This window comes from Rhinoderma darwinii, chromosome 12 (genome assembly GCF_050947455.1).
Source record: "Rhinoderma darwinii isolate aRhiDar2 chromosome 12, aRhiDar2.hap1, whole genome shotgun sequence".
NCBI lineage: Eukaryota > Metazoa > Chordata > Amphibia > Anura > Rhinodermatidae > Rhinoderma > Rhinoderma darwinii.
In genome coordinates, this window is record NC_134698.1 from 58,371,162 (window position 1) to 58,392,060 (window position 20,899).

Here is a 20,899-nt window from a genome sequence, read left to right on the forward strand (position 1 = left end):
GGTTTTTGACCTTGTGTCCACAGTCTCCAAATGTCATATTACACAGTCCCCCCAGATGGCCCTGTTGTTTATAGATATGGATTCAATACCTGTAGCGCTACGATGCTTGATTTGCAAAATCTTGGTCATAGCCAAACTGGTGGTAACTCGCCATTGGAAGGAGATCGCTGCCCCGCTATTAGGAGAACTGATTACACTTATCAATACGACATATGCATATGAAAAAATCATCTCCTTGGGTAACTCCTCAATCCACAAATTCTGAACAATATGGAATCCATGGTCAACTAGTGTGTACTACAACGCATAACACGATTGTTCATTTGGCCTCGAAGTCATTGTCTCTCCCCAGTACGGGGTATCGAGATCTGCCAAGACGATATATGTGGCTTACATGTTCTTCTTTGCCTGTTTATTCTTTTTCTGTTCTTTTTTATGTTATGATGCAATGACATCTCTCCAATCACGACTGCCTGAACTCTTGCTCTCTATGTAGAGATGATTGATTGTACCGATATCGCAATGTTTAAATGCGAAAATGTTGTTCTGTTTTCTTGCAAATACTAATAAAAAACTATTGAAACAAAATCAATCGGGATGCAAACGGAAAATGGTTTCCGTTTGCTTCAGTCAGGGTTCTGTTCACGAGTTCCCCCGACGGAAAGCTCAGACAGAACCCATGAACGGAACCCTGACACAGATGTGAATGAAGCCTTAATAGTTTAATTGGGAAATATATAAACTAGCCACCCAGCCAGTATGTACCAGCACAGTTATAAATTGACTTGTGATGTAAAACATGCGGCAATTGTACATGGACAGCAGATTTTAGTGGAGGGGTACTGTATGGGTAAAACGGTCAGGTTGTATATGGCCCGGTCTGTTATGCGGCATAAGCATCCCTGAAACTGAGGTTTAAAGCCATGCCTAAAACTGTGAGTGTGTCTGATGGTCAGAGACCAATAATTCTAGAGTATAAGTGCAGCACAAGAGAAGTTTTGGAGACCGCTAATAAATAGCTTAAAGAGGCTCTGTCACCACATTATAAGTGCACTGTCTCCTACATAAGTAGATCGGCGCTATAATGTAGGTGACAGTAATGCTTTTTATTTAAAAAAAACGATCTATTTTTACCACTATTAGCGATTTTGGTTTATGCTAATGAGTTTCTTAATGCACAAGTGTGCGTGTTTTTACTTTCGACCAAGTGGGCGTTGTACAGAGGAGTGTAGGACGCTGACCAATCAGCGTCATGCACTCCTCTCCATTCATTTACACAGCAGCATCGCGTTCTTACTAGAACACGATGTGCAGCCACATACACAGACATTAACGTTAATCAAGTGTCCTGATAATGAATATACATGACCTCCAGCCTGGATGTCATGTGTATTAAGAATCCTGACACTTCTGAATCTTTTCTGTGAGATTTCCAGCAAGGGAAACGAAATCTTGTGGCTTGCTGGAATCTCACAGAAAAGATTCAGAAGTGTCAGGATTCTGAATACACATGACGTCCTGGCTGGAGGTCATGTATATTCATTATCAGGACACTTGATTAACGTTAATGTCTGTGTATGTGGCTGCACATCGTGTTCTAGTAAGAACGCGATGCTGCTGTGTAAATGAATGGAGAGGAGTGTATGACGCTGACTGGTCACTGATTGGTCAGCGTCATACACTCCTCTGTACAACGCCTACTTGGTCGATAGTAAAAACACGCCCACTTGGGCATTAAGAAACTCATTAGCATAAAGCTAAAAATCGCTAATAAAGTGGTTTAAAATAGATCGGTTTTCTAAATAAAAAGCACTGTTGTCACCTACATTATAGCGCCGATCTCCTTATATAGGAGATAGGGCACTTATAATGTGGTGACAGAGCCTCTTTAAGGTGGTTTTACACGGGCAGATATTTGCCCACATTTAACCAACTTTTACAAGCGCCATTCGACAATACAGCTTGTCGATCGTCGCTCATTTGCTCCATTCAAACTGAGCAATGATTGGGAGTAGGGGGGGCGCTTGATAGTTACTTCGATCGTTCGTACCCATACAAAAGCATCTTGTCAGCAGAACATCCCGTTTACACAGGTAGATGTACTACAAACTAGCGACAATTTCTATGGGCGCATAAAAGATCCGATCAGCCAGGGAACGAGCTGCCCTGTTTACATTGAGTAGTGATAGTCAACGCTCGTTCACCCAATCCTTGGCCCTTGTAAAAGGGTCTTTATGTGAGGCTGCAATTCTTATATAAGAAACTCATTTGTGTCACAGGCCATTATTGATCTTCATATGGGCACATCTTTTTCAGCTGAACTGTAAATTACAATTCTTTTATTTAAAGCCTTAGTGTGCTCACTGTGTAATCTATTTTCCTGCAACATTACTTATTATAGTCTTTCCAGCAGATCTACCACATTTTTTCAAGTAGTTTTCATATTGCCCACATGCCAAAAGAATTGCTGCGATTATCTGAGCAGACTTGTTTCAATTTATTTGTAATTGGATCTATTTCTATCTATGTTCACACAGCATATGTTCAGGCCTATTTCGGAGCGCAAGACACTCGTATTATACTCCAAAATACACTTAAAATATGCCTGCAAACTGCTTCCTATTGATCTCGATGGAAAATACCCTGTGTAGTTAATGAGTCATACTTTTATGTTGCCGATTTAAAATACAACTCGTAAAAAAAGAAGTGAAACGTCACTTTTTGAAGCGTTTTACAAAATTATTTTTTCGAAATACGCTGCAAAAATCAAAAACGCTTTGAAAATCAAATACAAAAGCGCCGGGATTTCGGAGGCTGTTTTCTCATCAGAGTCCGTATAAAATATTGTCATGTGATGCATCCACCTTTCTGAACCTGTAAATCCAAAGAAGTATTACTGGACAAAGCAATTTTCGTTCTTTTCAACAAAATATTGGCACTTGAGAATCTTTAATATATTGTTAATATCATTCACGTTTTAGCAGCTGGAAAGACCTGTAAAATAGACAGGGTAGTCTAGGAAATGATAGGCTGTATATTATTTCCTATAGTCCATGCTTTCCATTTCTCGCTTTATAAACGGTCCATAACGTGCTAATTGGATGCTCAAAGAAATCTCTACAAGTCTAACCTCCTCCCAGTCGCTTGCCCCCTTTTTGGATCATTTTAGAGATGCTTTGTTATCAATATACAGTGAAATTCCTTTAATCCAGCATCTGATAAACCAGAATGTCTGCTAAGGGTATGTTCACTCTACAGCGTCCGTAACGGCCGAAATTACGGGGCTGTTTTCGGGAGAAAACAGCCCCGTCATTTCAGCCGTAACGGCATGTGCAGGCGCTTGAACGCCGCGTCCAATACAGACGTAACTGGAGCTGGTTTTCCATGGAGTCCATGGAAAACGGCTCCATTTACGTCTGAAGAAGTGACATGACACTTCTTTGACGCGGGCGTCTTTTTTACGCCCCGCGTTTTGACAGCGGGGCGTAAAAAAAATTACCGTCTCAACAGAACATCGTAAGACCCATTCAAATGAATGGGCAGATGTTTGCCGACGCTATTGAGGCGCATTTTCGGACGTAATTCGGGGCTAAAACGCCCGAATTACGTCCGTAAATAGTGTGTGTGAACATACCCTAATACTTCAATTGTTTCCAATACTGCAATATAATTAGGAATTTTACATGAGCACAAGTAGAAGACTGAGCTGAATGAACCACATGAGAAACTCTTCTGATTAACATAATACAGTAATCTTAGCACATTTTATATTTAAGACGTTATTTGATTAAAAACATGGATTTTTTTTCTTCCAGAAACGGCGGCGCTCTTGTCCACGGGCTGTTTCTGGTATTGAAGCTCAGTCCCAAGTAAATTATCTAGAACAGAACACCAGGTCTTTAGATACCCATAAAGAAATAGTGAACAAATATAGGGGAGTCCCACATTCAGAACCTCCATAAATTAGCCGGTCCTGAGAGCAGCTACAAATAGCCTCTCTCTCGCAGGAGGACCTTGCATGTCCATTCATTACACGTATCTCCCAATCATTTTAATGGCCACCATGTAATGCTTTGTTTCTCTGGTGGGGGAGCTGCAGGGGAATTTAACACTTGCTGTTGTGTTTCCCCACAGATTACATCGGTTTGCTGGTGGTCCTAGCAGCATGATCAGCTTTTTTTCCTGTGGACATAGCCCTTGGACAAGAATGGTGGGGTTTCTTGAAGAACGCAGCCATGCTTTCCAAATCAAGTAAAAACCCCTTTAAACATGTAATTTTGGCCTTCCTTCCTAAATGTTCTCTATCCTTGCAATGAGTTTTATATACTTTCAATGACCATCTGATAATCCATAATTTATATGGTCCCATGGATGCCAGATTAAAGGAATTTGACCATATTAGGTGTTTGCTGTTTATGGCTTTTTAGATTTAATCAGGTTTGCACAATTACTTTTAGTATTGCAGTTTCTCATGGGATGTCTCACTGCGGGAAACCCTCGGGATCAGCAGTTATCACCAAGGGAAACACCTTAACTCACTTATTTTCCCTTCAGCGCCGCTCCAGTGAAAAGGAAGCATTACCCAGCACCAATTGAAATGAAGACGGCATGGCTCTTGATAATAAAGACCCGACTGGGGACCTCTTTTTTTTTTTATATGTCTTTTTTAATTCAGCTTGAACATCGCCTAGACAGAAATATAACAAGCAAGGTCTTGTATGAACCAGACAACCACTTTAATACAAGGTAGAAATCGGATATGAATTCTGTCTGGAAAATAACGCATGCATAGGATAGACCAAGCCAGTATAGGAGTGAAGAAATAAACAGATTCTGACTTGACTAAAGCTGGCCAAACACTAGGTCCGAAAAGGAGGATCGTCTGCCAACTGACGGTGCTTTTTTGTGACATGAACAAGTATGACAGACGCCAGATATCTGTGGAAATGTTGATCTGGCGTGTTGTATTTTATTTTTTCGTGCTGTAGTTGTAAAGACAATCTTGCCAAGTGACAGATCTGCATCCCATCAACAGAAGCCCAGATCAAAACAGAGATCGATCGAAGGTTTGTCGTTAACTTAAGGCGACGTCATCCAGAACGGCAAACTTCAGAGCCTGATCATGAAGGACAAGTCCTTCTGAAAACGGCCATTTGAAATCAGTAATGGATGGCCAACTATAAGGGGTTTTCAAGCCTCCTGCATTTTTCACCTTTACACCGGGTGAGTGTAGATCCAACCGCTGGGACCCCCACCGATCGCTAGTACAGGGGACACAGCCCCCCCCCCCCCACCAGCAAGACAGCAGCTAGAAGTTTGAATGGAGCAGAGGCTGACGGAAACAGCCAAGTACTGTTCTGTCAAGTGGATGGATCCCCACTGATGTAGGATTTTCACCTATCCAGTGGAAAGGTGAAACGCGCTGGAGACTGGAATACCCCTTTAAGCTTTAATTTCTACTTCTGCTATAATATGTTCTTATCAAATGAACAAAATGTAACATCAAATAAATGAGATTTCAGAAGTAAATGCAGGTTGCTTAAGTGTGTAGTTTTATTTTTTTCATACCAACACAGACTCTATGAAAGCGATGTTTAAATATCCTACACATTTTCACAATTGAGAACCCATTTGATAGTGTAGTGCCTTGATCACAAACCTTTTAGTCTTAAATGAATAAGTGAAGCTCCATTTTTTATTAATCAGCTCTATAGTAACCAAATTCTATCATCTGTAATGTATGTCAATATCATGCGCAAGTGCGTATAGAAGCTGCATACAACTTCAGAATTTTACAGACCCATAGACTTTTATGGGACTCTATTAAACCTCTGTATAACTCTAAAAATTGTATGTAGGCTCATATGGAATCTCAAAAAGATTGCTCCATTGGATGCCTTAAAAGCAAAAAAATCTCCATAATACAGAGTGCATACAGCTCTGAAGTACAGAACTCTTCTGTGCACACAGTTTTGCCGTGTCCATGAGGCTTTATTCTGATTTCACACAGGGAATCTCAGCTGAACCACTTCTTGAGAACGTGTGGAAACAATTTGAAAACATCAGCAGAGTAGATAGGAAGGAAGTAGAAATGATCCCTAAATAAGTTAAGACCGTGGGAGAGGTTAGAATAATTTTTTTCGCTTTATGAAAAGAGTTCCGACCTGAATATATCGCTCATGCTCTAGGGACTACGTAGCTACTACCGTCAAGAAGTGTTGCTTCCAGCGAACAGTTGTTATATAACAGGGTATTGGGGTAATGCAGCTTTCTCCAGCGTCACACGAATTAGTGTTCTCACGAATGGTTGGGCACTCTAGATCACTACAAGAATTTTAGCCCCATTACCTTCATACAAATTCAGTGTGTATGTAAAAGCCTAAGGGTATGTGCACACGTAAACTGCATTTATGTCTGAAATTACTGAGCTGTTTTCAGGAGAAAACAGCTCCGTAATTTCAGACGTAAATGCTCGTCCTCGCATTTTGCGAGGCGTCATTGACGGCCGTAATTTAGAGCTGTTCTTCATTGAATTCAATGAAAAACGGCTCAAATTACGTCCAAAGAAGTGTCCTGCACTTCTTTGACGAGGCAGTCATTTTACGCGTCGTCGTTTGACAGCTGTCAAACGACGACACGTAAATTACAGGTCGTCGGCAAACCCATTCAAATGAATGGGCAGATGTTTGCCGACGTATTGGAGCCGTATTTTCAGGCGTAAATCGAGGCATATTACGCCTCGTTTACGCCTGAAAATAGGTCGTGTGACACCAGCTTAAAACACAAATATTCGTAGCTCTGTAACTAGGCTTTGTATAGCATCTATTGAAGGGGCTGTCCAGTTGTGGAATATGCAAGTTGTGCAACTTTGTAATATACATTTGTTTTAACCCTGAAAATGCACAAAATCTCTGCTTGCGGTCACAAAGTACACTAGAAAATGGTATAACCCTTTTTTACATAAGAATAGACAAGCCCTTGAGGCAATGTATAGCTCAAGCACCCAAATACTAACAGAACACCAGAATGAGCATTATTTCAGTGCCTTACACATATACAGTAAAACAATGTTAACATAAAATTAATCTTAAGATGTCAAAGCACCTGTTACAAGGCACTTCCGCCAATATCAGGACAAAAGGCACAAGTCATGAAAGTATTTGGGAGAGAATCCACTTTCCTTAACCACCTATTTCTTTTCTACAAACAATTCGAGATGTCCCAAATTAGAGGCTATCCCTCGCCAGCCAGCAGACTAGTCTAGTAGAGTGGTTGCATCGAAAAAGCTGATCGACGTTGGACATTCAATGTAAGATTCAAGCTCTGAAACATATTCTAAACATGGAGGTTCATGTTCATGTAAAAGGGAGTGGGGAGTCACATGCTTATCATTAGGAAACCCATAGCAAAAAAGGGCGTCCGCTGCAGTCTAGTGGTGCCCACAGACAAAGTATATGGGTAGTTTTATGATGTTAAAGGCCAGATTGGATATTGCCATAGCCAAAATTAATTAAAAGATAGAGAGGACATATGGAATGTTACATTCTAAGGGAGTAGTAACGTAATAAAGGCTATGACTTATTTTTTTAGAAGTAGAACCGTTAAGACCCCCTGCAAGATAAATGTCATGGAATCTCAAAAATAAAATATCTATATTAAAATTTGTTAATATTTTTTTTTTTTATTGTATTGGGTTCATTGTATGAAATAAATAAGACTTTAATAGTGTATGAAGAGTACGATGAGGGCAAACTAATTGTAGGAACCGCGACTCTCCTTACTGAGAGGTGGCCACCGAATAACCACATAATTGAGCTTCGTAGAACCCAAGATTTTACATTCTCTACCAGTTCATAAAATAACAATATAAGTATTCTGGGCATACGAGGGCCAGTACAATCTGTGAATGCTGCCTGCAGCGTCTATAGTTTATTAGTGAAAACTCTGAAGCTAAACCATCAGCTACAATTGGCCAAAAAGCAACCACCAGATGCCATGGGCTAAAACACAGTAAATAGTACAACGGTGTATTAATGATGAACCAATGATTAGGACAGGCCTTTGTATACATTTCATCCATATGATGCCCTACCAACGTTTCGCCTTAAGGGCACATGAGCATAACTGGCCACATACGAAGCACCTACTGTGTCCTCTAAACTATTCAGTAGAACCAAGCTGGTCACACTATCCTGTAGCCATGACACCCAAGAAGCAGAAATGCCTTTTTCTAAGAAGTCATGGGGCAAAGCTCACTGCTCCTACCCCCAATTGGCACTTGCGGAGAATACAACATTGCGCACTTAACATCTTACAGATGCTCCAATCCTAGTGACAGGTTCTCTATAAAGGCTTATGTCGTAAATATTTTTTGTAGGAAAAAAATATCTTCTCTCCTTAACTTTGTCGTTCAGTACATACAAGCATTCACATACCGTCCCTCGTGTTTTGAAGGCCCCCCCCCTAATTCATTTGGAAAAAAGGTTATCTGAAATAAGTATACATGGACACAAAAAGGGACATTTACAAAAAAATAACTTATTTCAAATTAATTAATAGGACAGGAACAGAGGAGGTGTATAGGAAAGTATAATGTCACAGCTAATGCAAGATACCATATAATGTCAGAATGATTGTACTCAAAATATTCCTGTGGTTTGTACCACTCCAAGCGATTAAATCTATTTCCAGGCAGAAGACACTGTGGAGGTATCTCGGGAGCTAGCGTATGTATAGCTGTATTCGTTTGTCTTCTTCGTATTTGCATACTTTGGCCCATTTAGAATCTTGCCGAACGTTGTCGAAGTTTTACAAATGCATAGATGGCCACAGCAGCTAGAATTACAGGCACCACAATCATTACCAGTGACGTCCCTTCAGAGTCTCTATCACTTTTACTTCCCAAAGGACCATTTAGATGACTCTGGTAAAAAAAAAAAAAAATAAGCGATGTAAATAGGAAATATTCAAAAAGACATAATATACACATTTAAGAGGAAAAAAATCTTCAAAAACAAAAAGCAGCATCCTACCATAAATAGGAGACATAATAACAGTTGCATTTAAATTTTGGTGGAAATGTTCTACAACCAGGGTGGCCACAGTGTGACTTGCAGGTCTCTCGTGTGGTTCTCGACTCTTCAAACACCATAACAAGTATCCAGAGTTTAGTGATACAGCCGGGTTCCTGGTATTGTACCAGATCTACACACATCAGTCTTGCTCGAAGAAACCTACAGAGTTTTCCAGTGCTGATCGGACGTTAGAGATTGACATAGAAAGATCTGGCTACATGTAAGTGCCTGCGCAAATAGAAGGCTGGCCATACATTTTAGATAGCCGTCAGCTGAATGCTCGTTCGGCCGACAGCTGCTCCTCCCGACTCCCCCGTACACATGCACACTCTGATTGGCTCGTGCATGTGTTCTTTGGGGAAAAAGCCACCGGCAGACTCCTCTGGCAGTGGCTTATCTAATAACGAACAAAAGGATCGGGCATGTTGATATTCAACATGCCCAAACCTCTCCACCAACCTTTGCCATCATTGGAGTCGAAACGCCGCCATACACATAAGATGGTAGGCCGGTACTGTCGAAATCAGCCTATATACATTCGGTTCACGTGACGGTTGAGGTGCACACCTAAAAAAAACGCATCCGAAATCAGCATGCGCTTTTGCCGCAATTTGGTGCGTTAATCGATGCGGTTGCTTTTTTTTTTTTCTGTTTCGTAACAAATCACTAACAACGCATGTGGTTTTCAGATGCGTTTTTTCTATGCGGTTCTAAGCCCATCTTAACCGCAACGTGTGAGTGGACCCTAAAGGTCTAAGGCCCTGTTCACACAGAGTGTATTTGATGCGTGTCGAATGCATGATTTAAGCTTCCTATTGACAACGGGTAAGGGCATTGTTATTGTATGCAACGCGTTTTTTACACAAGTGTATATAAAAAAGCGTGTCATGTAAAAAAAGAAGCGTCAGGGCAATTCTTTGGCACATAAACCACGCCTAATTCCCATAGCCAACGGGAGTCCTAATAACGCACCAATAAAAAGTGCAGAAAGAGTGAACAAAACACGTAAAAAACGCGTCCCAAAATGCCTGTATTTTAAAAAGCGCTTTACAAAACCGTTTTTGACACGTTTACACTGCATTGTTTTTTAGCGCCGTGTGAACAAGGTCTAAGGATAACCGGATCACCACATCTGCATTATATATTGCCTTATGGATTGGGAGTTGGAAAAGTATCACTAGTCTGCCTATAGTATTTCACGGGTTAAAGTAGCATCAAATATGGAGAAGAGGAAACTTTTGAGAAAGTGAGAAAAATAGCGCTATCTTGTGAAGCAGAGCTTGCTATCCGGTGGTAGAAGCATGACCGGTGAACGAGCCGAGGGAACGCGACACAGAGGTGACTTATTAAACAGCAAACCGGCAGCTTCTGCAATATGTAACTCGCAGAGACCTTCACTTGTATAATAACTGGAGAGATTCTGATGCCATTGCTCCTCAGTGTTACACAGAGCAGGAACTCCGAGGCTCTAGATCAGAACATAGGACCAGCATATGAGGCAAGGACAGGTTAAAAAAAAATCAGTCCTGACAGCTCGCGTTTGCCTGCCGTGTTGGGTATCACATATCTGCTGCCATCTATCTTTGATGGATAACCCCAGATCAAACCTGTTTCTATGGCTACAACTAAAAATCGTGATAGTTTAAAAGTTGTTCAAGCAAATACTAGAGTAAGGCCTCATTCACACGGCAGGGTTTCCCGGCCGGGTGCCGGCCGTTCATAAATCGGCCGGCACCCGGCTGCATTAGGAATGATAGACCCCTAATGGGGCTATTCACACGACCGATTTTTTGACGGCCGGGAAATCCAGGCGTCAAAAAATAGGACATGCTCTATCTTCGCCCGGGTACCCGGCTCCCATAGAAGTCTATGGGGCCGGGTATTACACGGCCATCACCGGAATGTGTTCCGAGTGATGGCCGGGTTTCCCGGCGCTTGCGCTCTATCTCCTCCTCCTCACAGCGCAGAGTGCATGTGAGGAGGAGTTGATGCCATTCGGACAAATGGCATCGCTGTACACTGTGTGGCAGGGCCGGGGTGTACAGCAGGTGGAAGGGAGCGCTGCGCTGGCTCCCTTCCCCTGCTTGTTTTAAAAGCACCCTCGCCCGGCGACACCTTCCATGGCGCCGCTAGCAGCTGCTACTGCTGCTGCTACTACTGTAGCGACGCCACTATAGCAGAGCAGGGAGGTATCTCCCCGCTCTGCTATGTGCTAGCCGCACTTTAGCTCCTTGAAGGAGCGGAATCCCCGTGTTTTCGGGGATTCCGCTCCTGGACAGAGCGCTTGATGTCTCTGTCCATATCTGGGCAGTGACATCAGGGGAAACTCCTGAAGCGGAATCCCCGAACACATGGGGATTCCCCTTCAGGAGTTGCCGCTGATGTCACTGTCCGGATCTGCCCGGCCCGGCACGGATGCAAAACTTATGCAAACCGGCCGGGCAAAATGGCCGATTTTACCGGCCGACACTCGGGCTCAGGAACGACCCGGTCGTGTGAATCCCGCCTAACGCAAGTCACAATATATTTCTTAAAGAGCGTTTCCACCTAAAATGACTTCTATCAGTTTCTGCTGTCCTCTCCGAAATCTAAAAGTGAAAAATACGAAGGACTACAGCTCCCAAGCTCTTCCAAGCCCCTGAATGGCAAATGCCTAGTTTTATTGAGATATATACGGCCTCTCCTATATAAATAACAATTATATTTATTTATTTATTTTCACATATTCTGCAGCACTTTATAATTCAGAGGGAACATGTACAGACAATATCAGACATTACATAGTGACAAAGCTAATTAACAATCCAAACAAGAGAAGTGAGGACCCTGCTCGCAAGAGCTTACAATCTATGAGAAAATAGGGCTGACACAAGAGGTTAAAAATGCTTGTCCAGTACAATGGTCCAGCCATCTTTTATACTTGTGAGGTAATACACACAAAGCTGCATGAGCCGGTCACCAGCCAATATGCGTGTAAGACGGACATGAAGTACATTAGGGTGCAAGGAGTGTGGGGGGGGGGATGCTGCTGAATGAGGGGGTCAGGTTCTAATGAATAATGTAATAGGCGGGCATAGGAAAGGAGTCAGATTAGGGAACGTGATAGGCCTGTCTTAGAAAAAAAACATACATTTTCAAAAGTCTTGGAGATGGGAGGGAGGTTCAGATTATGGAGGGTGTTAAAGAGGCTCTGTCACCAGATTTTGCAACCCCTATCTGCTATTGCAGCAGATAGGCGCTGCAATGTAGATTACAGTAACGGTTTTATTTTTAAAAAACGAGCATTTTTGGCCAAGTTATGACCATTTTCGTATTTATGCAAATGAGGCTTGCAAAAGTACAACTGGGCGTGTTGAAAAGTAAAAGTCCAAGTGGGCGTGTATTATGTGCGTACATCGGGGCGTGTTTACTACTTTTACTAGCTGGGCGTTCTGATGAGAAGTATCATCCACTTCTCTTCAGAACGCCCAGCTTCTGGCAGTGCAGATCTGTGACGTCACTCACAGGTCCTGCATCGTGTCGGCCACATCGGCACCAGAGGCTACAGTTGATTCTGCAGCAGCATCAGCATTTGTAGGTAAGTAGCTACATCGACTTACCTGCAAACGCCGATGCTGCTGCAGAATCATCTGTAGCCTCTGGTGCCGATGTGTCCTCGCTCGTCCGACACGATGCAGGACCTGTGAGTGACATCACAGCGTGATCTCTTGAGAACACGGCTGTGTCTGCACTGCCAGAAGCTGGGCGTTGTGAAGAGAAGTGGATGATACTTCTATACACAACGCCCAGCTAGTAAAAGTAGTAAACACGCCCCGATGTACGCACATAATACACGCCCAGTTGTACTTTTACTTTTCAACACGCCCAGTTGTACTTTTGCAAGCCTCATTTGCATAAATACGAAAATGGTCATAACTTGGCCAAAAATGCTCGTTTTTTAAAAATAAAAACGTTACTGTAATCTACATTGCAGCGCCTATCTGCTGCAATAGGAGATAGGGGTGGCAAAATCTGGTGACAGAGCCTCTTTAATCTTAGAGCTGGCAGAATATAGGGCACGGGTCAGGTGGTAGACATAGATGAGTGAAGAGATGTAAGGAGGTGCAGCACAGTGGAGAGCTTTGTGGGTCAGAGTTAGAAGTTTAAATTGTATTCTAAAGTGACTGGCAAAGGGTAATATATGGCTGCATATTTTCGCAGAGTTGTACAACAGACATTTTCCATTATTAATATAGGAAAGGGTTCTTTACAGTAAGACTGGTCAAATTCTGGAAGGCGGTAGTAATGGCTTAATCGATAACATTTAATAAAGCACTAGACACTTATTTTTGTTCCTAGCCGAGAAGCCCGGGATAACACCGTTAAAAATGTTGTCCCTGATTATGAGGGCTTGTATCTCTGGGTCCCCACTTTGCTTGCATTCTGTGGATGCAGAGAAGGCCTTTGATAGGGTCAGCTGGAGGTTCCTAGAGGCAACTCTTCACTCTGTCGGCTTGGGTTCTCGCATGTTACAATGTATTATGGCACTCTATAAAAACCCCACGGTAAGGATATGTGTAAATGGCTCCCTTTGCTATCTCGGACGTGACTAGACATGTCCCCTACAGACTCGGAGGAGGGGGGATGTTTTGGGGGTCAAAGAGATCTCCTGATTCCCACATGGGCATTTCATCGTTCCTACAGACCCTAAATGCGGCTTGACATAAGTTCTGAGTCTTATCGGGGCTAGTAGCTATACCAGGTCCCCTCACACCGATAGTAGATAATACGCAATTCCCTGCCACTCTCCATCTTAGCATTGCCCCTCCACATACATTACCTCGAGTTAGGGATGTCATTAATGAGAAAGGGGTATGAACCGTGGCAGACTTTGTCGACATTATGGGATTTCAGTCTAATAGATGGCCTCCTTACTTTCAACTTCATGGCTTCATTTCCTCATTGGCTCCTATTTCATGTCTCATAAAAACACTTACCTCCTTCGAAAAGCCGTGTCTCTCCCTCTCCCCCGACTCACACTTTCTCTTTAGTCTATGGAATGTTATCAGGGGAGATGGGGGACTCAAGACCTCGTTTTATGCGCTCATGGGAGTCTGTATTGGGCCAGAAGTTTATTGATGAACAGTTACTTAAATCTTACGCTCCCATTCATAAAACGTCAGTCTCATGTAAAATGCAAGAATTAAACTATAAAGATCTGTCTCAATGGTACAGGACTCCTGACAAGCTACATAGGGCTTATCCAAAGGTGACCCCAATGTGTTGGCAATGTAATCGGGGAGTGGCATTCATGCTGCACACTTGGTGGCAGTGTCAGCCCATAGCTTCGCTATGTCAAGATATTGCTCTCCTTTACAACTCCTTGTGTTGACCCAATATTACCTTGGTACCATCCCAAGCCCTTCTATCTATGTTCACAGGCTTACTTCGAAATGTTATAACAGACGTGGAATAATTTGTCTTACTCTTATGGATATCTAGCGTAGCGACTTCACGTCTCACATGGTTGAAGCCCTCAATCACATCATGCATACGGAAGAACTTAAAGCTAGTGACGATGGGCGATTAGAATCCTTTCTTGCAACATCGACCCCATGGGTGGCATTCAGGTCTTCAGACTGTTTTGATTTCTGGGTAAATGGTAATTGATTTCAATATCTTTTTGTATTGCAATCTCCACCCGGATTTATTAAGTGGTCATAAATATTATGTCCCCTTCCCATCTCCTCGTGTACCTTCTCCACACCCATCTTCTTTTATTGGTTTCTTTCCCCCCACTCCTTATTGGATTGAATTCTATCATTTGTATGTGCAGAATGCATTATCCAAGTTTATTTTTCGGAACAACTTGTTTACACTTACACTCCTATGTGAAACATTTTTCCAGAGCCGAATTAGAATTATTTTATACTTTGTAGCTGTTCTATTAAAATTTTATTGAACCATAAAAAATGTACTAGACACTTGTTTTAAAAGTTACAAATAAAAGTAGGGTAATATGGAGTTGAGTGGTTGAACTTGCACAAAAAAGTTAAGTCTCAAAGACAACTCCTGTGACAAGCCAAACGTTTACTTGCAGCATAATTTCAATGACTGACTATGTAATACATGAGTGGACCCAGTCCAGCAGTGCGAAAGTAGCTCTCCGCTCTGGCTATTAGACGGTGGCCCTGAGCAGGGGACCCCCTTTATGGTGTCGATATGCCCTAAAAATCACATAGAAATAAATGGGTAGTCCATATGAGACAACCCCCTTTAATCTGATTCATAGAATTGATCTAATTTCACATCATCCACACGCAACCCCTAATAGATCAATATAGGCATCTATGCAAGGTGGGCATTTATTTGGTTTTGTTGTTTTGCCCTCTTCAGGATTAACTAGGCACATATGTGATTCAGGAGCCTGGGAAAACTTGGGACAAATCCTATGGGAGCTGTAATGGATATAAGTGACTCTGTAGTTCATTGTAGTGAAATAGTCTTATGGTAATCACTAACTTTATAAAATCCTGTTCACACAATGCAAAATGAAATCTGTGATTTTAGGAAACGCGAGGTGTGTTTCGTGGATCTCTGGATTGACTTTGAGGAAAGACATACCATTAAAAAACACAAGTAATTGTTACATAAGGTATCGGGACATATCCACAGCGAATACATTTAGGAGGTTCCACTGCTGCAATTAAAATAATTGTGCGTCCTGGGAGGACCAAGTCGAACAGAGATCCAGTTTTTGACCAGCAATGTGGTGCTCTACATGTCCCAAAAGCTTCACTCTCATCAGAACTGCTGTTTCAGAAATCCCAGACCCTAGATCAATCCTGGGCAAGTCCATCACTTCTGTCATGAGCTACCTGGGAGTCTGCATAGGAAATACTCCCACTGTACACGAACCAGTGACAATGATCACACGTGACGTCCCAGAGCACAGGAATAAACTGGGGCCTAGCAGAGGATGGTGGGTGACCAGCTCTGGACTTTATATATACATATACAATGCCTTTTCTCCAGATAAAAGGGGGCTATATATTATAATATATTCATGTATAGCTGTAGCCCATGGAGTTGACCAGTAGATGTCACTGACCTGATGTTGAACTTTTAGCACCACACGTTCACCAGAGCTTCTGAAGAGGTCCACAGCCTTCTTATGCAAGAGATTTTCTAGTTTGAAACCATTTACCTGAATAGAGAGAAAAAGAAATTATATCCAGATAATATTGAAGGCATTCGTAGTTGTCTCCAGAGGCTAAGTCAACACCTTGATCTCTTCATCATGTTCCTCAAAACATTCCTGAACAATTTTTGCAGTGTGGCAGGGCGCATTATCCTGCTGTAAGAGGCCATTGCCGTTAGGGATGTCATGAAGGGCTATACTTGGTCTGCCACAATGTTTAGGTAGTAACATCCACATGAATGCCAGAACCAAAATTTCAAGCAGAACATTACCCAGAACATCACACTGCCCCTGCTATCGGCTTGTCTATTTCCCATAGTTCATCCTGGTGCCATCTCTTCCCCAGATAAGCGACACACACGCCCAGACAGTCCACATGATGTTAAAGAAAAAAAAGTGACTCACCAGACCAGGCCATCTTCTTCTATTGCTCCATGGTCAAGTTCTGATGCCCACGTGCTTATTGTTGGCACTTTCCACAATGGACGAGGCTCAGCATGCCCACTCTAACGCCTAATGCATACCACCGCTGTGTGCCAACCAGGTCCCGTCAGTGATCCGTGGAAAGATAGGACATACCCTATATTTCCACGGATCGGAGAATCTGATCATATTTTACGGACCCGATTCACCTGCTCAAGTGAATGGGTCAGTGAAAACTATCGGGTACCACTCGGATGCCGTGTAAAGCGGCCCAAGTGGCACTAGGTTGTGTGCAACTTCACTTACATTGTACATCTCAGAAAGTTGCTATGCACGGTGTATTTGGACACCTTTCTATCATAGCCAGCATTAACTTTTTCAGGAATTTGTGCTATAGTAGCTCTTCCATGGGATTGGACCAGACAGGCTAGCCTTCACCCCCATGCGCACCAATAAGCCTTGGGCACCCATGACCCTGGTTATCCTTCCTTGGACCATTCTTGGTAGGTACTATCCACTGCATACCCCACAAGAACTCCCGTTTTGGAGATGTTCTGACCCGGTCGTCTAGCTATCACAATTTGTCCCTTGTCAAAGTTGATAAGATCCTTCCACTTGCCCATTTTTCCTGCTTCCAACTCATCAACTTCAAGAACTGACTGTTCACTTGCTGCCTAATATATCCCACCCCATGACAGGTGCCATTGTAACAAGATAATCAATGTTATCCACTTCTCCTTTCAGTGGTTTTAGGTTATGGCTGATCGGTATAAATCAGAGATGTATGTGTGCATCCCACCCATAAAGCCATCTGTATGTACCTGCATGCTGTATTCAGCTGTACCATGCAAGTATTGTCCTGGTCTCTACGGAGTATGAAGTGTACTTCTGGTCAAGAGGTGCTTTAACTAAAATATTAGGGAATTCGATTATTACCAAGTTAATAAGGCAATCGCAGGGAATTCTAATTTCATGAATTGTTCTTAAGCTGGCTGTACACATTAGATAAACGTACGCATTAAGCTTCGTTCACATCTGCGCTAGCCCTGACAGACACAACCGGATTTAGGATTCAGAATCGCTGCTCTTCTATTGTGGGTTTTCCCCATTGAATTCAATGGGAGGTAAAACCCTCAGCAAATAGCCAGGTGTTGCGATCTTTGCCGCGGAAAAGCTGCGATTCTTTTGAGTTAAAAATGAATAAAAAGGATACTCACCCAACCTAAGCGTGGTCATAGCGACTCCTCTGTTGTCTGTCCGGGACAGCCTCCTGGGATGACGTTTCATCCCATGTGACTGCTGAAGCGTCATCCCAGGAGGCCACGCTGCACGGGGACCAAAAGGGACGTATCTCTATTAGTTGTTTTTTTTCAACCACAGCTTTCCACGGCGGAGATTCTGCCCAAAAAACGGCAACATAATTCAGTACATTTTCAGGCGGAATTCCCTGCAGGTTCCAGGACGGATATGTGGTGTACTTTTACGCATATACCACCCTGTGTGAACATGGCCCAAAAGGCAGAGAAGGGGCTTTGAGAAATACTAAGTCTGCACAGGGCTCTGTTGCTTGCATATGGTAGCAGCCAGATTTATTACTATAAGGCCCCATGCACACGAACGTGCTTTTGCGGCCACAATTCCCCCGAAAATCCACAGGACAATTGCAGCCCCATTCATTTCTATGGGGCCATGCACACGACCGTAGCTTTTACGGTCCGTGCGTGGCCCGGGAGCCCGCACCGCAGAAAGAACGGACCTGTCTTATTACGGCCGTCTTCTGCGGCCATTGAAAATAATGGCCGCGGCCACGTGCATGTTCCGTGATTTGCGGCCGGCTCGCGGCTGACAGTCCGCAGCCGGCCGACCCGAAAATCACGGCCGTGCACATGGCTACGGTCGTGTGCATGAGGCCTAAGATAGGTATGCCTCCCTGTCATTTTCAATTGGATCGAAAGCTAGACTTTAATTCAGTGCTGGATGAAACCAGAAAACCGACCCCGTCAACATGGTTTTGCTCCCTATCATGTAGCTTTCTGCAAGCGGAAATGACATGGTGGGAGCGTGCGAGAGGTGAGTATATAGGAGGGGAGGCCTTGCTGTGCAATAGGGTGGAATGTTGTGACTGGGGTGGGGGCCTGCTAGGTCTAATGGGGGGACACGTAAAGGGAGAATGGTAGGTCGGCCCACACTGATGTGATTACTATTAAGTAGCTCTCTAGATTACTGTGCTTATGATGGGCATTTACAGCCTCGGATTAAAAAGGCTCACATCAATTTGTATAGGTTTCCGAACCCTGAACCATAAATCTAAAACAAAAAGCTATTGGCTAAATAACATGCTAACCAAAGACCGCAATATGCATGCATTATCGGCCGAGCAAACATTAACAAAAGCAGCATGTTGGGTTGAACTGATATTCATGAAATCAGACAACAGTAAAGACTTAAAGAGGCTCTGTCACCAGATTTTGCAACCCCTATCTGCTATTACAGCAGATAGGCGCTGCAATGTAGATTACAGTAACGTTTTTATTTTTTTTAAACGAGCATTTTTGGCCAAGTTATGACCATTTTTGTATTTATGCAAATGAGGCTTGCTAAAGTCCAACTGGGCGTGTTTAAAGTAAAAGTCCAACTGGGCGTGTATTATGTGCGTACATCGGGGCGTGTTTACTTCTTTTACTAGCTGGGCGTTCTGACGAGAAGTATCATCCACTTCTCTTCAGAACGCCCAGCTTCTGGCAGTGCAGACACACAGCGTGTTCTCGAGAGATCACGCTGTGTCGTCACTCACTTCCTGCCCCAGGTCCTGCATAGTGTCGGACGAGCGAGGACACATCGGCACCAGAGGCTACAGATGATTCTGCAGCAGCATCAGCGTTTGCAGGTAAGTCGATGTAGCTACTTACCTGCAAACGCTGATAATGCTGCTGCAGAATCAACTGTAGCCTCTGGTGCCGATGTGTCCGACACGATGTCTCTCGAGAACACGCTGTGTGTCTGCACTGCCAGAAGCTGGGTGTTAACGAACAGAAGTAGATGATGCTGATTCGTCAGCATCATACACTCCAATTCCTAACGCCCAGCTAGTAAAAGAAGTAAAAACGCCCCGATGTACGCACATAATACACGCCCAGTTGGACTTTTACTGTAAACACGCCCAGTTGTACTTTTGCAAGCCTCATTTGCATAAATACAAAAATGGTCATAACTTGGCCAAAAATGCTCGTTTTTAAAAAATAAAAACGTTACTGTAATCTACATTGCAGCGCCTATCTGCTGCAATAGCAGATAGGGGTTGAAAATCTGGTGACAGAGCCTCTTTAATTTTAGTCCAGGGTAAGGTGCCTGTCACACTTTTTTTTTTTTCCCCCATCGGAGGAATGCTACAACATTTCCTAGTAGATAGGCATAATGTGGGATAAGCTCGCCAGGGAAGCCCTAGTGACCTGCAGAGATAGCAGCTTACGTGGACAGGCTAATGGAGCCCCATGAACAAGTTTAATGTGTATGTAGAGCTAAAACTTAGTCTGAAACGGGCCTAACACAAAAAAAATTCAGGGACATTTATTTTTTTCCCATTCTACAAAACTATAATTATCAAACCCCTCACCCCAGCTTAAATTTAGAAAAAAAAAAAAAAGAAGAATTGAAACAGGTTTCAAGTACTGGAGGTATTTGTTTAATAGATGAATGAGCCGCACACATCTATTATAACACCTACTATGCAATACTTTCTTCAGTACACACACGGACGATACAAGTTCATCCACATAGAGGTGTAGAAGAACCTATCCTGGTGAAGTCTCGCTCTATGTGAATTTGCTCGTTAAAGGGGTATTCTTATCTTAGACATTTATGGCATATCCACAGGATTGTATGAGAATATAAGTGAAGTAGATAGCAGCCAAACAGTTCACAATCGTCTATGGTGCCTCACCTCCAATATCCGGTCTCCTTCCTGCAGCCTGCCATCAACCGCGGCAGCTCCATTCTCCTTGATGCTGCTGACATAGATACCGCTATCATGTGAGACATATTGTTGGTCTGTGCCACCCACAATATTAAATCCCAGACCTAAAGAATGAAAACATGTATGAACTAGGTGTATATAATAAACCGGCTGCTCCAGCCAGGTAGAGAAAGCACACAGTGGCTGCCATATAATGGCTTATACCCTACCGTAACTGCCTGCTGAGAAAAAGGGGTTGGGTGGCCATGC

At 43.0% G+C, this 20,899-nt stretch overlaps 1 protein-coding gene across 1 annotated transcript in view; it reads right to left on the reverse strand.

Moving 5' to 3' along the window:
- Positions 1-5,525: 5,525 nt before the first annotated feature.
- Positions 5,526-20,899, reverse strand: part of SYNJ2BP (synaptojanin 2 binding protein) — a 30,280-nt gene continuing 14,906 nt past the window's right edge. The window contains exons 2-4 of the mRNA XM_075844567.1: positions 20,618-20,754; positions 16,165-16,260; positions 5,526-8,923 (exon numbers count right to left, since the gene is read on the reverse strand). Coding sequence (XP_075700682.1) covers positions 8,780-8,923; positions 16,165-16,260; positions 20,618-20,754 — 377 coding nt within the window. The 3' untranslated portion in view covers positions 5,526-8,779. The remainder of the gene's footprint in view (positions 8,924-16,164; positions 16,261-20,617; positions 20,755-20,899) is intronic.